We start from the raw sequence: 22,323 nt of genomic DNA, 5'->3' as shown, positions 1-22,323 counted from the left end.
GATTCTAACAAAACATATCAGACCATAAGTTTTATGAATTCATGGTTTTGCCGGCTACTACACTGTGATACAACAATTTAAATAAATTATGTTAATAATGTCGTTTACGACCTCAACTGTATTTTTATATGAAGTATGATTTTCAAAGAGAATTCGATAATAATATCTTCCGATTGGAAATATTATATTATTTCAAATAAATGGAAACATTATTTCAAATAATAGGAATACAACTTTTTAAATCAACTTCATACCTGATATAATTAAAATCCATGATGGCATGTTTCAACACAATATTTATGTTTTTCGTTCTACATGTAGATATCAGCGCATCGATTTCTAACGTCAACAAATGATGAAGCGATCATTGGGATGCAGATTTTTCTCGAATTTAATGATCTTCAGCCGTGGCAAATCGATCGAGCGGGACTCTAGCATGCTAAGCAAATGTTACCTAAAGAAATCGCACAAGATGCTAAGCACAAGTTGAAAAAGGCGTGCACGCCCTTACTCACATACCAATCACTGAATACTTCTGGATACCCATGGTCAGGACGTTTTCTAAAAGAGTGATTTTAACAATCAAGTAGATCGTCGCTCCTCCCTAAAGTCGCAACGCAGATCCACGATGTAATCTTCAATGTGGTCTGCTGGTTAAACCGGAGAAGATTGATTGGATGAAAAAGCTCTTAATCCTGACCAACGCTCCTCATAAGGGTCAAGAAATAGAGATACACGAGAAGAAACTGTAGGAGCGGGGAATTGTTGGTGAGCTTGACGGCCGAGCCCGATAAACTTGATCGATCACTTGGAATTGCTGGAATAACAGATGTCAAATTAATAATTTATTGATCGCTCACTCCTTTCTTACAGCTGGATAGCAGTGGAAGACGTACCACAGTGCGGTATTTTGCTTTTTCAAACAGCGGTTGAATGATCGTCTTCAAATCTTATTTGCAATTAAACCGTATAGTCTATGCCATGTATTGGGTTGATGTTGATGAAAAGAACATAGGAAAATTAGATATGTTATAACCATTATCCAATAACGAATTCATATTCCACTACTTGCTACTATTTAAGCCAGAAGGAATTAGATAATACATATTTCACCAATCGAAATAAAAATCAACGTCTTAAAAATCGTTAAATGAATTCCTAAAAAATAGATATATTAATCAATTATACTAAAAAATGGATTTTGCTCACAATCCCTGCCCTACGAAAACTGGTAATGAAAACTGCTAAAGAATACTTAAATTACCAGAATATGTCGAATTAGGAATTTTATCGAGTGATCTCTGTAATCCGTTATTTGATTCCATTCTTGTAAAACTCTGTTCTGCGTAGAAAGTCAAGGGAAAACAGTATACTATTCGCCTGGATTTTTTAGCTTTTCACAACGAATGTTAATCCATGCCAGGGACTCATACCGGAAATAGTGAGGAAAGAATCGTCTATGAAACCCACGTTCGAGGTACAAGGGAAGCGTTAACTTGTGATGGTCTTTTTACTTTTTCCGCTTCATTTGTGCTACGTTAACACGCAGAAATAACAGGTAATGGTCCGTGTCGATCTGCTGGCGGAAAAAGACGGTTCGTGGTCCTCATTTCGGTTGGGGCAAGTTATTGGTCACCGGCAAAGACGTAAGCCTGTTTTCTGTATCAGTCGAATAGCACTTCGGGCGGATTCATTCGCCGTAAACTAAAACATTAATCATCGTCGCTGGATCGAGGCAATACTGAAATGACGATCATACGAATCGCCCTATTCGAGGGATTTGGTTACAGCAAAGATAATCAAAACGCATATTCTTACTCTAACACGAATGAGTTTCGATGACAACAAACATCAAAAACAAGCATCCTACGGAACCAATGTCATACATTCAATATGCATACAGCTGCATGAGTATAATTCCTCTTCTTCTTTTTGGCTCAACAACCGTGGTTGGTCAAGGCCTGCCTGTATCACCTGTGGGGTTGGCGGCATTTAATGACTTTTGGGTAACCCCCCATAGCAGAATAGTCAGTCCTACGTATGACGGCACGGTCTATTTGGGGCTTAAACCCATGACGGGCATGTTGTTAAGTCGTACGAGTTGACGAGTTTACCATGAGACCGGCTTTGAGTATAATATGAGGATATCAAACACTTGATATGTTTACTCCAACATCCAACATTAAAAATGATATAATGAAGAAAAGTAAACCATGGTTGTGCTAGACATTTAAATCGACACTTATTAACCCTTTCAGTGATTTACCCGAGCGAGACTAGGGCTGTGCTTTTGTTCTCCGTTTCGATTCAATCGTTGTTTGGGGCAGGGGAAATGAGATAAAACAACGATAATGACGCATATTGCACACCATCTTTTGTGTAATGCAACGGTTTGCAAAATGGGAAAAACTTTTTGTCATTATTTCATTAGGGGTTTGTGCATTAGTTTTTAATTGTAAGATTGTTAAAGCTATAAGGATGAAACACGGGACATGAAGAAAACTGAAGCTTCGATTATCGGAGAAAAATTCCAAATTATTCGTTCCCTATTTATTATTTACTATTTTAAACTAGGCCAAGACTTTTTTTTGTTTCATACCTGTGCACAAGATTCAATTAAATCATTTCCATCATTTGTTACAAAACATGTTTAACATATGGTATATGTTCGAAACGTAGTGGCGGATCAACACGAGAGGAAGCCCTCAGCGGCCACAAGATTATAGGCATTTCTTAAGTTAAGAGCAAGAAGTTCTATGAGGTATTCTAATGCAGAGAATTTAATAGTTTTCTTTACTTCTCCACGCCACCGCTTAGTTTGTGTACTGTTAAATCCGTCCTTGTTTAAAAATTAAATGCTTAGCATTTTAAATGTCTTAATTATTTGAATCCAAACGCATGACCCTTGATCACCTACGATCACCTTGACATGAGATAAAATTATTAATATACCATATACCAATCCGTGGCTTAATGCAGAAATTTAATGTTATTCATCGTTTAAATATGGGTTTTCAACACATGTTTTCAATAGAATTAAAATTAAAACATAGAACAACATGAAATTGTTGCTTTACAAATCGTCTGTCATATAGAAAACCGAACGGTCACCGAATAAACGGAACACTGCAATGAAATTTGCGTAGCTACTGCAAAATCCAAACGTAGCTGAAAACGATTCAGTCGTAGTTGACCATTATCATGGATCGCAATCCATAGCCACTGGTTAAATATTCAAAGGGAGGTGAGAACAGGTATAATTTCTGGTGTTTTAATAGCCTAAGGATGCGTGCAACTTATTTAAAAAAAAACAACGCATGTGATTTGTAATTCCAAGGAATTCGTTAAAAGAAGGTCATACAATACCATTCCTGGGACTAATTCCAAACCCATGTTGAACCATATTGGAATTTTACAGAACTCATTCTGGTGCTGGGCCTGATTCCAATCCCATATCGGTGATAGAATTAGGTCCGTGGTGTTAACAGAAGTGGTTCACAAAAAAGGTGTATTTTTGAAAGAAAATTACTATACATATCATGCAATTTCTTCCCATAATCAAGATTTAATTTTCAACAGGCACGTCTAGAATAAGTTTTAAATACCTTTTTGATTGAAAACCTTGTAACTAATTCAATAAAATTTATGCGCTCAATTGAGGTAGGCCGCGACAAATGTATTTTCAAAGCCAATATACCCGCGATCCTAAAAAGGTTGGAGAGCACTGCTTTAAATGATCCTGACACCATACCGGTCGAAACCCTGTAAACCAAAAATTAGGCCCATGTATGAAAAAAAAAATGAATTCTGAAATTACCTTTCAAAACACTCAAAACTAAGTCGGCGTTGCTTTTTCCATAACCAAAGCGGTCGCCATTGTATGAATGTAATGAATCCAAGCTACCGATGGCAAGAAACGCTAATCAGCCTTCACTAGAATTTTATAATAGAGAATCTAATTCATATTCTTGATAGGACCTAACTGAATACAACAACTTATATAATCAAAGTCTTCTTCTTCTTCTTCTTCTTCTTCTTCTTTTTCTTTATATTATTGTTGTTTAGCTTACATACATATTGTGTCACACCATCCTGTAGAGGGTTACTAGGCTTAAAAAATATCTAATCATAGTTTGAATATGTTCAATCACTTGGTAGAATGTTTCAAACCGATTTGGCTGTGGTATTTTGCAAATGACCTTAATCCATCTAATTGATTTCAATAGATTAAAAAGCTCAATTGCAACTCAAATTCAGAAAAAAATTATTTTACAATTCATGTACAAACAAACTTATGTTTTTCAGCCATTTCATTATATTTATTTCATAGCAAATTGCTCTGTTAATTGTCAATAGCTGATTTAACTGTACCTTAGACATTCCATTACTACAAATTCCAGAAAGCAGATAGGGGAAGTTATAGTTATAGCAATAAGCTTTGTGCACAGACAGAACATAAATTAAATGTTACTGTATCATGGGAGATGCTTACTACTAGTACTACAACTAGTCGCTTATAAACGAAAAATAATTAGGTATTTGTGAAACATTTGCGTTCAAATTAAGTTTCTGCTTGCTCCAGCAATTTCTTGCTATTATGAGGTAGAAACCAAACAATAGTATCACTTGACTTCTATTATCTTTAGTTTTCCATCATTCCCCATCCTTAGTTCTTCCATCTCTTTTATTTATTATGATATGCAATTGATGAAATCATCAGCTTTTCAACCTGGACAACGATTGTCAGATTGGTTAGAACAACGTTTGTGTGTCTAATCAATATATAGACCAATCTTCAAGAAAAAATGGAAAACTTCTTATTCTGAATGTAGAATGCGTAAACTAGATTTTGGAAGAGCCACGAAAGGACGATTAAAACAGGAATCCTGCCCGTTCGTATTTGTAGCATTCGGTAAATCTATCCAATAGACCACCGAATCGAGTAGGATAATGCAGTGATTCTTCTTCTTCTTCTTCTTCTTTGGCTCAACAACCGATGTCGGTAAAGGCCTGCCTGTACCCACTTGTGGGCTTGGCTTTCAGTGACTAATTGATTCCCCCCATAGCAGGATAGTCAGTCCTACGTATGGCGGCACGGTCGGTTTGGGGATCGAACCCATGACGGGCATGTTGTTAAGTCGTACAAGTTGACGACTGTACTACGAGACCGGCTTAGCAGTGATTAGTTTCACCTTTTAAGTAACTTTATTTTCGAAAAGTAATGCTATCTTTTACCTGTTTCTACAGACGAATTACTAAATCAACTACAGGAAACAGTTTCATAGAAGCACCAGAGACGCATATGGGCGAACATCGACTGGGAAACTTAAGCTCACAATCAACATTTTAATTAAGCAATTTGTATGTGTTCCCTGGTTCCCTGGTATGTCTGGTGTCAAAAAATCCTGATTAACATACATTTTTACCTTTTTCTAAAGTAAAGCGTCGGTTTCCTATACCAGGCTCGACATCAATAACTCCACATAACCAATGCCAAGAAGATATCACGCACACAAAAGTAAGTCCCATCCAAAACCCCGACTAACACACAAAAAGCCTTCTACCGAATCCAAAAATAATCATCATTCCGCTTTTGTGCTTTGCGCCGTTTAGAGGACGTTTTTTTATCTATGGGCAGTTAACATTTGGTTTAGCTTTGCCGCTGTTGACCGGTTCCGTCGAGTGCGATAGGAATTATCTTCCCACATTCCTGTCACATAGTAGAGTAGGAGAAGAAAAGCTAACACGCATCTAAGCTACCTATTCCTAAAATTTATTTTGTATGATTAGCAACCCCAAACGGAAGGTTCGGAATAACACAAGAAAAAAAACTTAACAGCTTCTACAACCAAAAATATCTTCATTCGGAATGTGGCCAGAAAGCAACCAACGATTTGACTGCTTTTTCATTCTATTAGAGTACTGCTACTATGTCTACATTGACTTTATGCCTGCAATGGCTCAGGTAGGTTTACAAAACATTGTAAATATGATGCACTAGGAAGATGGATCTTGGAGGCACAGCAAACGGTGGATTGTTAAAGCTCCTTTCGCTGAATTTTTAAATAAAACTGTAAGAATAAGACCTAGACATATATGGCGTGAGACGTGTTTCAATTAGGCTCAAGGCAGTGCCAACCACATATATCGATCCCAATCCTAAAACATTCCAATTTTAGTATTTCAGTACATAAGCATAGGTTTGTCAATGCAATCTGCGGGATTCATTTATTAGCCGTACTTAAAATCCAGGTTGGATGCAATTGCCAAACTTTGAGGTTTTACTATCGAGATTGTCTAATTAGTTCTAGGATTTATCAAAGTATAGGATAATGGAAAACATTTAAAAACTTTTAGTACTTTGAGGGACAGCTGTCGCCAGTGTTATCACAGCTCTGCTTTATCTTTGGTTATTTTGGCCTGTAGACTTCTTGTTAAGGCCGGTTTCGTGATACAGTCGTCAACTCGTACGACTTAACAACATGCCCGACATGGGTTCAATCCCCAAACGAACTGTGCCCCCATACCTAGGACTGGCTGTGGGTACATTCTGCTACGGGTAAATCAATAAGTCACTGAAAACCAAGCAAACTAGTGGTACAGTGGTACTAGTGGTGACAGACAACGGTTGTTATGCTTTAAAAGAAGAAGAAGATTTATTGTTTATGGCGGTTTTGTAAAAGTGAACATACAAATGTTAGTTTTCTTCTCGATATTCTCATCCACGATTAGTTGGTCCTTCAACTGTTAATGTCCTAAACTTTGTTCTACAAGTTTTTAGTTTAGTGTTTAAAATGTTGTTTTATTCGTTGTTTTCTATACTTTTTCATAACTAATTGCCCAATTGAAAATTGCACTATGGAAGCAGCACAGTCCAATAAAAAAAATATTAGCCATACGAAATGAACGAAATACGAAAGAACAAATCACGTGACACCTTTCGAAAAAACATAACAAAAACATACCTTTGTTACAGTGAAGCGGCAACAATATCGCATAAATTATCTTATGTTTCGATCTTCCTACAACTTAGGACGATTGGCACTGTAACATCAGTCACCATTCTTCTTTAGATAAACGAATACCACATGCTCGCCAATCATACCGATCACAATTTTCTCGTTTACATTTTATTTCATAAAACCGAACGGGAAAATGAACTATAACACAAGAATTCAAAAGATTTGTCTGATCCAATAACTGTCATCTAGGGTAAATTCTATGTGAGCTCTCCATGGGGAACGGTAATTCGATCCCTACTCAATCTTCTGAGCTTTCACCAATAGTGTAGTGAATAAAAGTACGAGTCAAAACGGTCTCAAATGTGCAGAGTAATTTGACCTAAAAAAACCTGCAGTTATGTGTAATTAAGTTATTTTTTATTTCCTTTTCCACATTCTAACCGTCTAAACTGAATTGACTGAATTGATTCGATAACTTGTTTTCTATCCATACTTGGCATGATCAACATGCTCGAAAACGCAGCGCAAACAAATTCAATGTCTCCACGGGGGTTTTCGTACGATGATCCTCTGCCGATGATAACAAAAACTGCAAACATAAGCTCGGTACAGTCCAACAGTTTCAATGTAAGTCTGCAGAACGAGGAACATTCATCGATGCTTTTTTATGTCCAAAAGACACGTTTTCAACCATCACATTTTCTTCCCTATGAGCAGATGCATACATACGGTTTGTTTACGTCGGTGGTTAGTGTTTTCGATGGATCGTGAAATATTGCTTGCCTGCTGTCTCTTTTCGTTAGCGCTTTTTCAGCTTGACGAATGTCGGCAGTTTGTTGATTGTTGCGTGAAGCTTTATTCGTCGAAATGAATCCCGGAGTAAAGGTGCTTTGCTTCAACTTCAAAGACAATTTAGATACAAATAAGAAGAATAACAAAGATTACATTGTTCAGCGACGAACCTGATAATCGCTGGCAAACCACATCAATTGAATATTGTTTATATAGAAACAATTTATTAGCATCGATTAGTAAGCAAGTCGTTCGAATTTTAGAAATATATTTGTATCTCTTACTTTGCTTCAATAAGGTTAACTTTTACAACTGTTGAAATAACACAGTTCTTACTTTATCTCAGACGGTAAAACTACTCCATTGCTTCATCAAACATTTGACTAGCACGCAAAATGCATTGCGATATACTTAAGGACTATTCAAGAATCTGTTGTAGGCGACACAGTTTTCACGATTTTCGATATCTGTTAATTCGGAGGTACGCGGTCTTCTTAATTTCACAATTCATGTGTCAAATCAGTACAATTTCTTCGGGAATTGTAAAATTAAAAACAAATTGCTGTTTTGCTAAAAACCCAGAAATATAACTTTTTCCTGTATGAAACATATTAAACAAATGATTAAATGTATAAAAGTGCTTTGTGCATAAAAAATCATTAAAATGTGCCATTAATCAAATGTATTTGGCTAAAAACGTGATATTCGACACACACGAACAATCAAGTTAGTTTTTTTTTATGAAATGAAAATTGTTTGCCTCAAGGGTTATACAATTGAATATTTACTTACTTTTACTTAGATACTAACTCTAAACCTAAAGCTAACCCTAATCTAAAAATAATAAGGTCCAGTAAATAAAAAGCTTTAAAAATGTGTATAAAAAACAAATAAAAAGTATAGAGAAAAAAATCTTATTACAAGATCACAACTGATCTGATAGGACACAAACAAAACAAAGAAAATATAGTTGGAAAGAACAAGAAAAGACAAATAAAATAAAACACATACGTAAGAACACTTACGGGAGACGAGAAGAGAGGCAGTTACGAAAGGAGGATAGAAACATAGAGAACTCAAAGTTGGTCTTATGTTGTTGCACTCAGCATTGTTGCTCGGAAACATATCGCTGAGGTGGACTGTGACTGTTGGTGGAAGCTTTTAGATTTGACATTGAATAACGTCAAAAAGTAGGGTAATTTAAAGTTTCGAGTTTTTTTATTATACATTTGCTGAAAAAGCGTTAAAATAATAAAATTTATACCAACAATTGAACTATAAATGATTATATTTAAAAAATTTCAAATGGCACTGAGCTGCTGTATCATTTCATACGCTCCATAACCATGATCAAGGTAAATATAAAATGTTGCTGGACAAGAGTCAAATTGGTTTGCATTCGGTCGGCAAAAATGTTGCGGTAGCTGTTAAGTTCATATATTTGCTCAGCAACAATGTTGCGCGCAACAACATTAGACCACTGCCTATCTTGGAAACATACTAGAGGTGTACCAAATGAACCAGATCCATGCGGTTCATTCAGTTCATCTGAAAAAAATGAATGAACCGCTTCACAAGAATTGAATGATACGGTTCGTTTGATAAATTTATTTTTTATTCAGTAGGAACGGCTTCGGCCGTATTGCCTAATTTATTGGGCTCAGGCTGTTCGATAAATTAACATAAAAAATGAGTGCATGCTCATGGACATTTTGAACAAATCAGCAGGAAAAACATCCAACATTCGCAAATGTATATGCAAGACAAGAAACGATCGATTGTAAGCTGCGCAATGCGTTCTAGAGTCAAATGATAGATTGTAAATATTAGTTTGCTGTTCACACTACCAAGCCACCCGCTAAAATATGAAGTTCTACCAATTTTCGGACAGTGTACTGATTCACAGACTCTACCGTTATTACTGTTTGAAAAAGAAACAAAAAAAGAACCGAAATGCCCACCTCTAGAACAGGCTGTATGGCAGACTATGGAGGTGTTTGAGAAATTTTGACAGCATTTTCTAGAGTGTCATACGTTTATTTTTGTCGGTTGTTGAATACGACAGATTCTAGAGCAATCCGTAAAACGATATCTCCTTTTTTATTCAGAAGGAACTTGATCTTACTTATGATGCAAAGCAAAATACAAATACGATTATATTATTTTTTTATTCGTGCAACGACGGCCATTCCACATCTTTTGATGTTTATCCTACAAAAAAAAAAAACAAAAATTAATCAAAAATTAAAAACGGAACTCATAAAATCTTCCTGTTCTTTCCTAGATTTCAAAACAGTAAAACTTTTGAGGCTCACAAAGACAAAGGCATCTCTCTTTTCGTTCTTCAGTTTTCCGTTTTGTGCATATAACTTAACATGTCTTGTATCTTCATGCACACATGCAGAAACACATTTTGGAGAAATACATCATAAAGCAAGAGGAATGTACAGGTACGAAAAATCTTCGTGGCAAGTACGACTTTATGTCGGTTGGAAGGGTGTGCATTTCATCTTAATTCAAAAAAATGAATAGAGTAGACCTGTTCGAATGGACTTGCCTGAAGGGTGCGTCCCATAAATGTATGAATAGGGATAAACATTTAGGGTAAACCAACTCGACGTCGAGACGACTCGATTACAAGAATAGAATACGCCTAATAGTAAGTATAGAAACAATGAAAAAACTTGAAAAACTTGTCTTCATTAAAGTCTAGTAGAGCTGAATTTGTCAATAAATTCGAGCTTATTGAAGTATTGTAAAATATGCGATATTGGGTATTAACAAACAAAGAACAATTATTATAATGCATGTATTTTTTGCTTTTTATATTGTGAACCACAAACTGTAAATGCATTAAATGCGATAAACAGTGTTATTAGATTTTTTTTTTGTTTCATTTGACAATATTCAAACTATTTCAGGTCAGGTATCTTTTTTTTTCTTCAGAAAAAAATCTATATTACTCAATGATCGTTCAAAATTCCGTCTTGAATTCCATACACAATTTAACGACGGTCACTTGAGTCCTCCGCATGTGTCGGCCTTGATTTGCCATCGGATAACGTAATAAGTTCATTCTACAATTTTGTTGTGGCCATGTTTCATCTGTTCTCCCGAACCCAGTTTCATTGCGGCTGCGGGGACAGCGGCGTTAATCACCTTGAATGACTGCATTATTTCGGCAGCGACAGATCGTGCCTGACGCATCACTCGGCACCCGCAAACTGACAGACTGTGATTGACTTGTTATCATTCATTTTGCTTCGATCTCAATCTTCGCGTGCCAATCGTCCATAGAATGGAAAGAACTTTGAGCCGCCTGGAGATACAATTTCAATCGAATTATTTCCCATTCATCTCCTGCAGCATCAGCGGTATACCGCCAATCAGGGTGTTTGCCACCGATTGTGGTTACATTATTGCATGCGAGAGAAACACAAGCATGCTCAGCAAACTCCCACTTGTTCAGCACCAGGTCCGGTGATATTTGATCCATCCATAAAAATATGTTGAATATCGATAGTAGTAGTAAAGTGTCGAGGGCGTTGAAGTGTGAATAAGTGGTGGAATGGCCACCACAAAGCTTTCTAACTGAGACGTTAGCTAACAGGTAAATCTTATTCGCCGCTAGATACACCTGCGATGGTATAGAGTACATTACCACGCGACGATATTCGATATTCTTTCTCATGCTAATTGTTCCCAAGGACACGAGAAATCTGTCAAAATCATGTGCATAATTTTCGGGCACCCCTGGATAATGTAAGCGACGATGAAATGCGTTGTCGAATTTACACCCTTATGAGCATGTTCAAACAAAACAAAATGCTGGAAACGTGTGATTGAGGTTTGCTTTTTTTATTCATTTCAACTAAACCATCGAATCGTCGTTGCTAAATGCTGCTGAAAGAGACGAATACAACATTTCCAGTAGTAACAACATAAACTACTACCAGAAGCCAGATCGGCAGTCGAAAGGCAACTGGAAATCAAATATTAACTCACACAAAAAGATAACAATAAACAAACAGTACGATGTGTGAAATGTGAACGCACAGGCGCATCCACTACACAACTTCTTCGTCACTCATCGTCTTCGTAGGTTCATACACATTCTTCTGTTCAAATACTTCTTCTTTTTTGCTTTCATTGCGACAGCTTATTTCACAGGACAGTCTATGAGTACTTCCATTGCCCTCAAAGGATGGTGTGGCTTATTTGTACAAATAATATTTAGAAAGTAACACATCGTAAAATTGTTTTGCGACCCGTTCATATATCTCCGACCCGTTTCAAATAGACTTTTTGTCCTTATGCATTTTTGTTTTAAACTTATGGTTTTTTTATTTTTCTAACTAACCTTTTTATACCATTCTTTTACAGATGATTTTGTAATGGTTGGAAAATGGTATTATGGTATTGTTTTTGTAATATAAATATGATATTTAAACACACAAATACACAAGTTTATTCAAATGTATTTAAAACAGATAACGAATGAAATTTTCGTAGCTTCCGAATCAAACCTATACCAAACAAAGAGAGTGGCACGATTCAATTGTTTATTCGAGTTTTACATTTGTATGCATATTCTTGCTGACCCGACGCTAATGCAACATTTGATGTGTGGTATAATGTAATTTTGCCGTAAAAAGTGTTGCACTCACTTTGTGTTGTTGTTCTTATTGCATTCAATCCTTTTTGTGCGTTGGTAAACGTGGGAGCATTTATGCTGGCTGTTTATTATTAGTTTGGACTTCGTAAATGCGAAGGCTTATTTTATCGTACTTCTTAAGACTACGCTTTTTCCACTTCGGAGAATACTTGAGATAGAATTCACGCATGCACACAAACGCACACATCCTCGTGGACAAACACAAAAAAGGGCTGCAATTGTGTATTCCAAGAAAAACAGAAAAGCTTCACAATCATCTCATGAGATCTCGGCAACTGGTTAGCACTTTTTCAATTCTATCTCATTCTGTTCTCCATTCGGTACCGGTCCTTTTTGGGATGTGTCTTGCACTGCTCCTTCGGTCATCATTTCTTCTATCTACTCTATACCGTACTTCCTCCTTACTTCCTTGCACTGTCATCTTAGTCTTAGACGTCGTCATCGTCCATGGCGTATTTTCATCTCGTTATTTTTCTCTTTCCTGCCTTTCACGAAGCGGATATCTTTCAAGCCTGCGCTTGATAGGCGCATTGAAGCCTTGAGGCCAACATTCCATCTTACTTCGCAGTGGTTGTCGTCGTCGTAGCCGTCGCATAGTCGTCCAAAAGGCTCAGAAGCTCCCATTTCTTGCTGAGATGGAGCACCATAGCACGGCAAAAGCGGATTCAATTCGAAAGGCACTACAAACCGTCATCTTCATCGTGCTGCCACTCTCGTCGAAGGGATTGGCGGCCATGATTGTTTTCTTCGATCCTCGCTTTCGTACGTTCGTTCGTCCATTCTTTTGCCGGACACAATCGTTTCTTTTTAGGCTTTTTGATTTCCACGCGCTAAAAGATCACAGTGCCTCTTTTTAGTTGGGCGAGAAGAAATCGTCTTAGGTAGAGCACAACTTCCCAGCATCAGCTTATTCTATCCAACGCAAAACAAAAAAGACGATGTCAGGATGGCCGCTATTTCACTGTACCCAAACAAGCAACTTAAATTAGTTGATCAACTCAGTTTGTAGACTGGCAGGTATTTTTTAACACTGTTTTATTTTGTTCTACTGGGCTGAATACAACCAAAGCTTTTGCGATGATTCCTACAACTTTAGCAGACAACAAAGACGCAGCTTGTATCTCAACCGTTTCGTATGCAACGAGATAGTGGAATAAAAAATGCAGTCCAGGTGTGTTGATGGCAGTAATTGAAATGTTGCAACAAGAATGGATAATTAACCGATCGCCGCTATGATGGTCACTCTTTTTTTAGATTTTTATTTTTTATCATTCACTGGAATATTCTAGCTGTCTTATCATTGGACACTTTATTCACTGTCTACCATATTCGGAACCTGTCAACCGGGAGTGATTAATTTTTATGCACCAGATCGATGAATTCAGCCTTTGATATGATGTGCATAGATAGCTACCATTGTACTATGAACTACCAATCTTTACCTTAAAAAGACGTTTTATAGCGATGTGAAAGATTAGTAATAATAATTATTATTACATTATCTATTATGCATGGATTAGCAATAGTCCTGTGGCAATAGTATTAGGTGACCAGGCTAGTGATCATGAACTATTGAACAACGTAACGCGGAAGGCATTCAAGTTGTTATTCTCTTTTGCTAGTGCACTATCCATAGAAAAAAATCTTTATGTAGAAAGCTTATATAAAAATTTTGTTCGGAATAAAACGTAGCAGTTATAAGAATAAATAAAACAACAGTATGAGAAACCAAAAACACTTTACATCAAATGCTAGTGTTTTTCATTCTTATTTATTACACACGCCCTATTTCAAGTTCTTTTGACGATTTAATGTCTCATGAACCTTCTAAGAAGGGTTTTTACTGCTTAGTATTTTTCAAAACAGTGTTTTTCGGCAACACTTTATGCGTAAGAAAATATGTTTTTGTGACATAGTGTGTAGGACGCAAACACAACTTTAAGGTGTTATTCCTACATTTAATATTGTGCTTTTACCTCTTGGTTGGTAACAGAAAAAGCAACCAAAGCAAGCTCATAAGTATCTGGCATGTGGTGTCTATGCCATCAGAATTCGTCCGCTGAAATATTGCTTTCCAGTTGATCTGCCAGTTCTTTCAAAATTTGCACTGCAACACTGTTCAGATTTCAAAACGTCTCCAGGAAGGATCAACGCAAGTTCTATGGAAAAGATACCATAGGAAATGCATTGCCTACATAGTGTCATTGTTGAAACGCAGACACGTAGCAACCGAAAAGAAAAGTAAAAGAAAAGGATAACACATGCACCTTTTTTGTATTTTAAGTTTAACACTTGCACCTTTCTTTCTACTGCCATTTTTGTGTCCTTATGGGAACAATACTGAGAAAAACAGAAATGCCGACTGCTGCAGCGCTGCGCTAGCAGAACTTTTGACTTAAGAACTTGTCCCATTGAAACTATCGATTCTTGTCGCAGACATCATACATATAAAGAACATCTTCGCGATCACATTCTGGGAAAACAGTGGTTAGAGAATCGCAAGATCAATGCTTTGCCTCTGTCAACATTTTGTGCATTCGAGCTGTTTTGTGCACTCAAAATCATATAATATTTCATTGACAAATATGTGTTAATTTAAGGAGGACTATTTCTATTATCATTAGGATATATATCACACCTACACACATTTTTTTAGTATAAATACTCTTTATACATGTACATCCGTCGGCGTACAGCACGATCATACGTGTTGGTAGAAATGTATCGCTACAGCTGATCCATCGACTGAAAAATTTTGAACTTGCCAAACTCGGTTCAATCCGACATGTGTCGTTTCATTTTAATAAGTGGAGACCATATAGTTCAATAATAATTTAAGAACTATTACAATTACAATATTAACAAACTCTTTAAAACATCTTGTTAACATTCCACAATATCGGCCAACGGCTTTTTATTTATGTTTGCGACTTGGGATAGCAATATATATATATATATATATATATATATATATATATATATATATATATATATATATATATATATATATATATATATATATATATACATTTAAAACGGTCGTACAATTCTGCACCCTCAAGCTTAAAATTGTATAAGGCAAAAATCGATACTGTTGCACCTCAAGCTCGCTTCTATAATTGTTATTATTTCATTTACTTTTTTTCTTTTCATTTATACCGCTACTTGGACGTCGTTTCATAGCCGGAAAGGAAAACGCGACAAAGATGAATACTAACAGTAGCGTGTAAATGGGTGAGAGTGATGGCTCAGTTCCGGTATGACCCAAGGAGTGTTAAATTTCGTTAACCCGATACTGTCCCAAAATATGTTTGAAGAAAGATTGTGTGTGTCCACCGACACAAATCAATGTTAATGGCGGTTGTGTGGCAATGATTTAAATAGATACATACAAGAACAATTTAGAAGTTATTTTACATTTTTAATTTTCAAAAATTGTAATTTAAAAGTAAAAAACTGCTGTATTATTAGACTATTTAGTACCGTTTTGACTCGCGAAAATGTCATCAAATTTCATTATCATATTTAGTAAAAGTATCCTTCTTCAAGTTTTCAACGCTTACGCCGTGCATAATTAACGAAATAGGTTATTTTGTTAAATATTCTTTTGTCTTCGTTTTCTCGTTATAGACATTTATCGCCATATTTCGAAAGACGCGAAAAGAGGTGTCAAATGTCAAAGGTCTTAAAGCCGATGTATACGTAAAACTGCCTTAAATAAATGACAACATTGGTGTTGAAGTAACAAGAAGAACAACACACCCATGAGGCATGAGGATCCTTCTCAGAAAGCTGCGGCACATCAATTACTATCTGTGTAAAATATGATCATGTACATATGGATTGTAGATAAATATTTTTGTATCATAGAGCAAGACTAGCATAAAAGACTGCCGTATAAAAAAATATTAAGTCGATGAGCCAATGAGTCGAGAGCCAATTCAAATAGGACTACAAGGACATGATCTTGTGTTGTCAGAAAAAAAACAGTCTACGTGAGAGTATCTATACTATGTATGTTTAAAACGTGCTATTTGGATCATGCAGAGAAGCACAAGGTTATAGTTGGAAATAATCCTACATTTTAAAAACATCTGGAAAAGGCGAAGAATGCACACTATAGAAAATGCTGGCCTCCCGACACTGCAGGGAGTATGAAATATTTTCTTCTTTTTTGTAAAAAAAAATGGATCCTTTTACTCCAAAAGCAGCAGGAAACAAGATAGTTGCACCAAGTTTTCTCGTCATTTCTGTAAGCAAGTGTCACGAACGCTTTTGAATGAACCGACCCTGAAATAGGGTTCGGGTTTTGTCAGTACAAAACGAACAGGCAGATACAGGGACGGTCAGAAACTTCTTAGCACCTTTTCTGTTATGAAGGGACTGCTTTCTATGCTCACGCGAAAAGGAATGATATTTGTTCCCTACACGCAACAAGAACTACTACCTGCGTTTGTAGACGTGACAAAAATACCCAAGTCTGTACGCCATATTTCCGTGGCGGCGAGAATGATCCAATTTCACAGTGTTTTGGAAAATAATCACCTTACTGACAGGTCTGGATGTGACGCTAAAACTAAATTGCATTTCACATACATAATAATGTCACAATCACGATTCCACAAGTATAAGGCCATGTATTTTATTTCTTTTTTATCGAAATTCCTGGTAGACATTCTAATTCGATTAAAGTAGAGGTTCATGGGGTAATACGCACCTCTAGGGCAAAACGCACCCTTCCTGATTTCCTATGAAAAGCGCGTTTTGGTCGGGAAAAGTAATCAGCAGTCAAGCACGAACTTAAATATTGTCGTTGAGTGCAATACAGCTGTACATGCACAGAAACCCAAATATTCACAAAACAAAAACTTCATCGGTTCAGGTGCGTTTTGATATAATTTTGCTTACCGTTTCGCTAAGAGATAAAGATTCCAAATTCGTTGTTTTTTATGCGTGGAATACATAGTTTTATTAACTAGAATTAGAGATTTGAATTGTACATAAGTTTACCGGTAGGTATGGAGATTTACACCTGTTTTCATCAAAACTGTTTTCAACTATAAACTGGGGCATAATGCATTCCCAGATGAAGCAGATCGGGACAAAATGCACCAATTATTCCGGTGCAATTTAGAATGAGTTTTTTTTATAGTTGGCATTTATTTTGGTAGGTTTTACCCGATGTTGGAATGCGTTGTTAAGATGCGTTTCCCCCGTTGCTATGCCGCATTTCACCCCAAAAAAAAGGTGCATTTTGTCACAGCCAGACTAAAATCGTTCTAAAATTGGTTCGTTTAGAAAATTATTTATTCTTGTTTTTTTCTGGAAAAAGTTCGTTAAAAGATTGCTGAATGTTCCTTAAAGAATCGTATTATTTCATCAAATCAACAATCGCTAGCGAATTTAATTAAAAATTAATAAATTTCCCTTCAGTGGTGCGCATTATCCCACAATCCTTTAATAGTGGTCAGAATATAAAGATAACTAATCCAACACATAAGTTTATCCATTTTGCTAATTCGATTGAGATTGCTGCAGGTTAAACATTTACCAAATAAAATGCATTTAATGGACGATGATCCTGGATCTTAGGTTTATTGAATCTTGGGATCTGCTCTTCAGTTCCCTGTGCGTTACAATAATGAACCTAATAAAAGCCGCCTCTTTAACAAACGGTACATCTTCGCTAACGAGAACACCGTGTGCACATATATACAATGCTTGTCCCCGCCTGATCATGCTCTAATGTTCCACGGAAGGTTGATTCATTCAGTTTGAGTTTCGAGATGCCTCAGATTCCTTCCCTCGATTCTAACGGCACAAATGCACACAAGGCTAGGTACAATACTGCATATCGTGCATCATCAAAACTGTCTATTTTATTTATAAATAAAGTTCCCTCCCATCGCATTGGCGATCGCGTTCATCGATGCGTTGTTAAGAATATTTGTTTACATGTGTTGTTGCGCCCTTTCCCTCAGACGAAGATTTTGTTCCGACGATTCATTGTAATCTTCACCATTTCACTATCATCGATGCGCCGTCCGACGCATTTGAACGGCTTTCGAGCTCGTAATTGTGATTGTGAAGCCTGGCGAACCATGCGAACATATGATCAAACATGTCAATCATTTAGAACTTCAATCATATTTGTAGTAAATCTTGAAAATTAGGGTATTAATATTTGTAAAGCTTTAAAAAACATTGCTTTTGAAGCTCTAAATAGTTTTATTAAAAAATTTTATTTTTTTTAATTCCAATTATTCAGAGCTTTGCTTACCCATGAGGTGCGGTATGGTGGGGGTGATGAAACGATGGGGTAGAAGGAGATGCTGTAGGATCCCATAGGTAGCGACCATCATGAGCAGCTCGCTGATCGAGCCCAGCTGCAGCAGGCAGTTGAGTGTGGAATGCTACAAATGCCGACGGGATTTGCAGCGGTCCGTACGCACCACTTCCGGCGGGTCCTGCACCGTTGCTGGTTGCCGCTGCCGCTGCTGCTGCTGCTGCTGCTGCTGCTGCGGCAGCTGCTGCGCTTAACCCGTGCGCTGCCAATCCTGCCTGTGGGTGATGGTGCGCATGATGAGCTGCCAGAGAATGACCTGGATGGTGGAATGGATGCACTTGCATATGCTCGTGGAAAGTTTCTTTCTCTGGCATTGTGAATAGGTTGTATTGCTATACATGCAGTACTGGCAGCTTGTATCAAGAACAGATTTGTTTCACTTTTTTCTCGATCTTTCTAATTGAGCTCAAACGACACGCTATCACTTGGGGTGGTTTTTTTTCTTTCTTTTCCACTGTGATAATATGGACCCCATGTAGAATGAACAATTACACGCACTAGTTTGGAAACGTTTGTTAAACAAGCGATCTAGCGGCACTTTCGTCTCAAACACTCCCTAGATGGTGCGTCCAAAACATGCCGAAATACACAAATTTATAATTCATACGGATATACCACCACGAAGTACCACAGGTGATTTTTACACATTTGGAAGCATACTCTGCACTTTATAATGCATTGTTGGGTTTTCTTTGTTGTAACTGGTGTAGTTTAGCGAAACGTCACAAAATAATTTCGAGATGAAATATGTGTAAGGAGTATGTACGTACAATTAATCACAAAAGTGGTTAATTACGTTCCGTTGCGCTGCTATCGGTTACCTTAAAACGTAGCGATACACTGAATACACTTTTTTATAGATTATCATCAGCTCGAGAGTACAGTGACAGTAAGCACTAGTACGCTTTTCTTTCACTGAATTTATGCTAATTCCACAACACTATGACGAGAATCAACACCGGTTTTTGGATAGAAACACAAAACTAATGGAAGCATTGTACGGATAAACTATCGCCATGCGTCGATCATTTGCGCATGATACGAAATTCCACACACCACACACTATCTAACTATGGCACTGTCAAATGACAATTAATTGTGTTGAAGAACACGCGATTGACCGATCAATCGATGCTGATTTAAGATTCGTCCGTTCACTCCCGAAGCCTCGTGCTCGCACTGTGTATGACTCGGTGAAACTGGCAATGTGCTAAGTCGGCATGCAGGCGGCAAGCAATCACCACCAGCATTCCGATACAATCTGGTAGTCGCGCTCACGGCCCGATCGATGTGTGTGCGTGTGGGCGCAAAATGTAGAGTCGAGAGTTCAAAACACTGCAGGAGAGCGTTGTCGCTGCGGGTGCCGCTAGTTGGCTTTCGGTAATGAAGTGATCATGTACTGCAGGGATAAGAAACTTGACGCCGAGACCGAGATTGTATAATAAAGTAATTTAGCATAAAGTAAATCAGCGATAAAAAAAAAATCTCACTATCTAACATACTAACTCATTTGTCATGCGAATAAAAATTTGTATATGAAACTATTCTAAAATACCTAACACAAACAGTTACCAGATAAGCAATACGAAAATGAATAAAAGATTCGCCTATGTTTCGTATGCAAGGTTGCTATACCCTGTCTCGACCGGTTCGGTTGTTTCTCAGACAAGCCTCTGTGGGTGTTAGTGGAAGCACCATCCTATGGTTGCCATTGTGTACGTGTCTATTAACTTGTTCGTCCTCTGGGAGAATGAGATGTAACATACCTACACTCCAGTTAAGAGTGAATGAAATGCAATGAAAGCGTAGAGCAGAAACATGTCCCGGTGAGAGTGAAAGAACCCTCTCTCGCTCAAGAGAGTATCGATCGTGATCATGCGAGAGTAAGATGACAGTGGCAGTGTTAGTGGGCGACAGGAGACAACGAAAACAACATGGAATACGAAAGACGCTACCAAAGCGGAACTGCCGATAATCGTCTGGTGGAAGAAATGGCTCGCCCAGAAGAAATAAAGTCCTCAAACGTTGACTGCTGCTGCTGTTGATGGTGACGTTATAGCTAGCGTTGCTGAAAACGACGACGACGCGTTCAATGACGACGACAATGATGATGTTGCTGACGATGATGATCGTGATCAAGCTGTTTGTTTGCCAGCAGCGTTGCGTTGTCGTTCCATGAACTCGTATTTGTAGCGTATTTTCACCTCGTTTTGCGTACTCCTAATGTCATGCTTACTCATACCAACGAAGAACCGGCCTGCTTGAGTTTTCTGTTTATACATTCAGGTCTTTCGCTGTTTCAGCAGTTTTGTTAGGTTTTGTCTGTTTACTTATTCTTGTATAACATCATGAAACAATAATTTTTGCATGGTATTTTTGAAACGCATAACGAAATTTTACAGATAGTTTTTTTCTACCTGTATCAAGCACAGCAGGTAGCGTAAGTTGCAACAGGTTCAGAAAATAGGATTCAAACATTCTACCTTTCTCTGTGCCAGCTTACGCGTAATATGCCATGCCAGATAAAAAATCTAAAGGCCATTTTTGGTGCCTAAGGCACGATGTAATTCCTTCTGATTCGACATGGACAGGGATCCTTCCAATAGTGATAGATTTTGTTTTGTGTTTGTTGATTGTTCGATGATTACTTCATCTAACAATTTGACATGCTCAGTGGAACTGAAATGTTTGCCTGGCGTTGACCATAAGGCTTAATAGAATGTTCGCACACATTTCCATGTATTTTATTCCATGTTCTTATCTACACGTGCGATAACAAGCCATGCGTCTCCATCGCACAAACATTTAATAGAATATTGTAAGTATTTATACTAACAAATAAGAAAGAACTACAGATCAAAGCAATCGAAAAATAACAGATATGAATAGGCATGTTTTATACAGTAGAATCCCTACGTTAGTAATAAATTTGCAAAGCGCGTAGTGTCGTGCAGCGCCATTCCTGAACGATTCCTGGTCTGGTACACCTGTTGGTTAGCCACCCGTCGCTGGGATGTATGGTGCGAGTTTTTCGTGTCCTCTTCTATCGTATGACAGAGAGAAGGATGAGGAAACGAAAAAGGCGCTCTCCGCGCAGCGTGAGTATGGATGCAATACCCGTTGCTCTGCTTTGAAGGGGTAGGTTATAAATTAACCGAGCTTGAAACCCTCGCCGTAGGCGGTGTTACTCTGTATTCGATAAAAGTCGAGGCCAATGCAGGAAGGCTGCAACTAATAATACCCAAAAACCGATTCTAGATGGTCACAGAGGAAATAAAAATCCATTCGATTGCCGACGGTGCGTCGAGTCATGCTGTGAACTAAGATTTAGGAAATCTTGTCGACAAGATCAGCCCAAGAGTTGCTTGTTACAATACGTTTTGCGATCGTATTTCGCAAACCGTGTTCCATCGAACCATAGTCAAGTCGGGCACTGTAACTGCCTTGTGACCTAGCAGAGATGGATGAACAACTTTTCCGTTTACAACTCAATTCAGCCGATGTATGAGAGAGACATGGATTGCCTCAGGTAAGTTTTTGCTATCATT

The 22,323-nt window shown here is 37.5% G+C and overlaps 1 protein-coding gene across 1 annotated transcript in view; it reads right to left on the bottom strand.

Annotated features, from left to right (window-relative positions):
* LOC120949975 (transcriptional activator cubitus interruptus) overlaps positions 1-20,264 on the bottom strand; it is a 38,486-nt gene extending 18,222 nt beyond the window's left edge. The window contains exon 1 of the mRNA XM_040367647.2: positions 18,710-20,264. Within this exon, the coding sequence (XP_040223581.2) occupies positions 18,710-19,089 (380 nt within the window). The 5' untranslated portion in view covers positions 19,090-20,264. The remainder of the gene's footprint in view (positions 1-18,709) is intronic.
* Between the last annotated feature and the right edge of the window lie 2,059 nt (positions 20,265-22,323).

The sequence above is a fragment of the Anopheles coluzzii genome, chromosome 2, assembly GCF_943734685.1.
Source record: "Anopheles coluzzii chromosome 2, AcolN3, whole genome shotgun sequence".
NCBI lineage: Eukaryota > Metazoa > Arthropoda > Insecta > Diptera > Culicidae > Anopheles > Anopheles coluzzii.
Note: the sequence above shows the minus strand (reverse complement) of the source record. Positions and strands in the feature narration are given on the sequence as shown.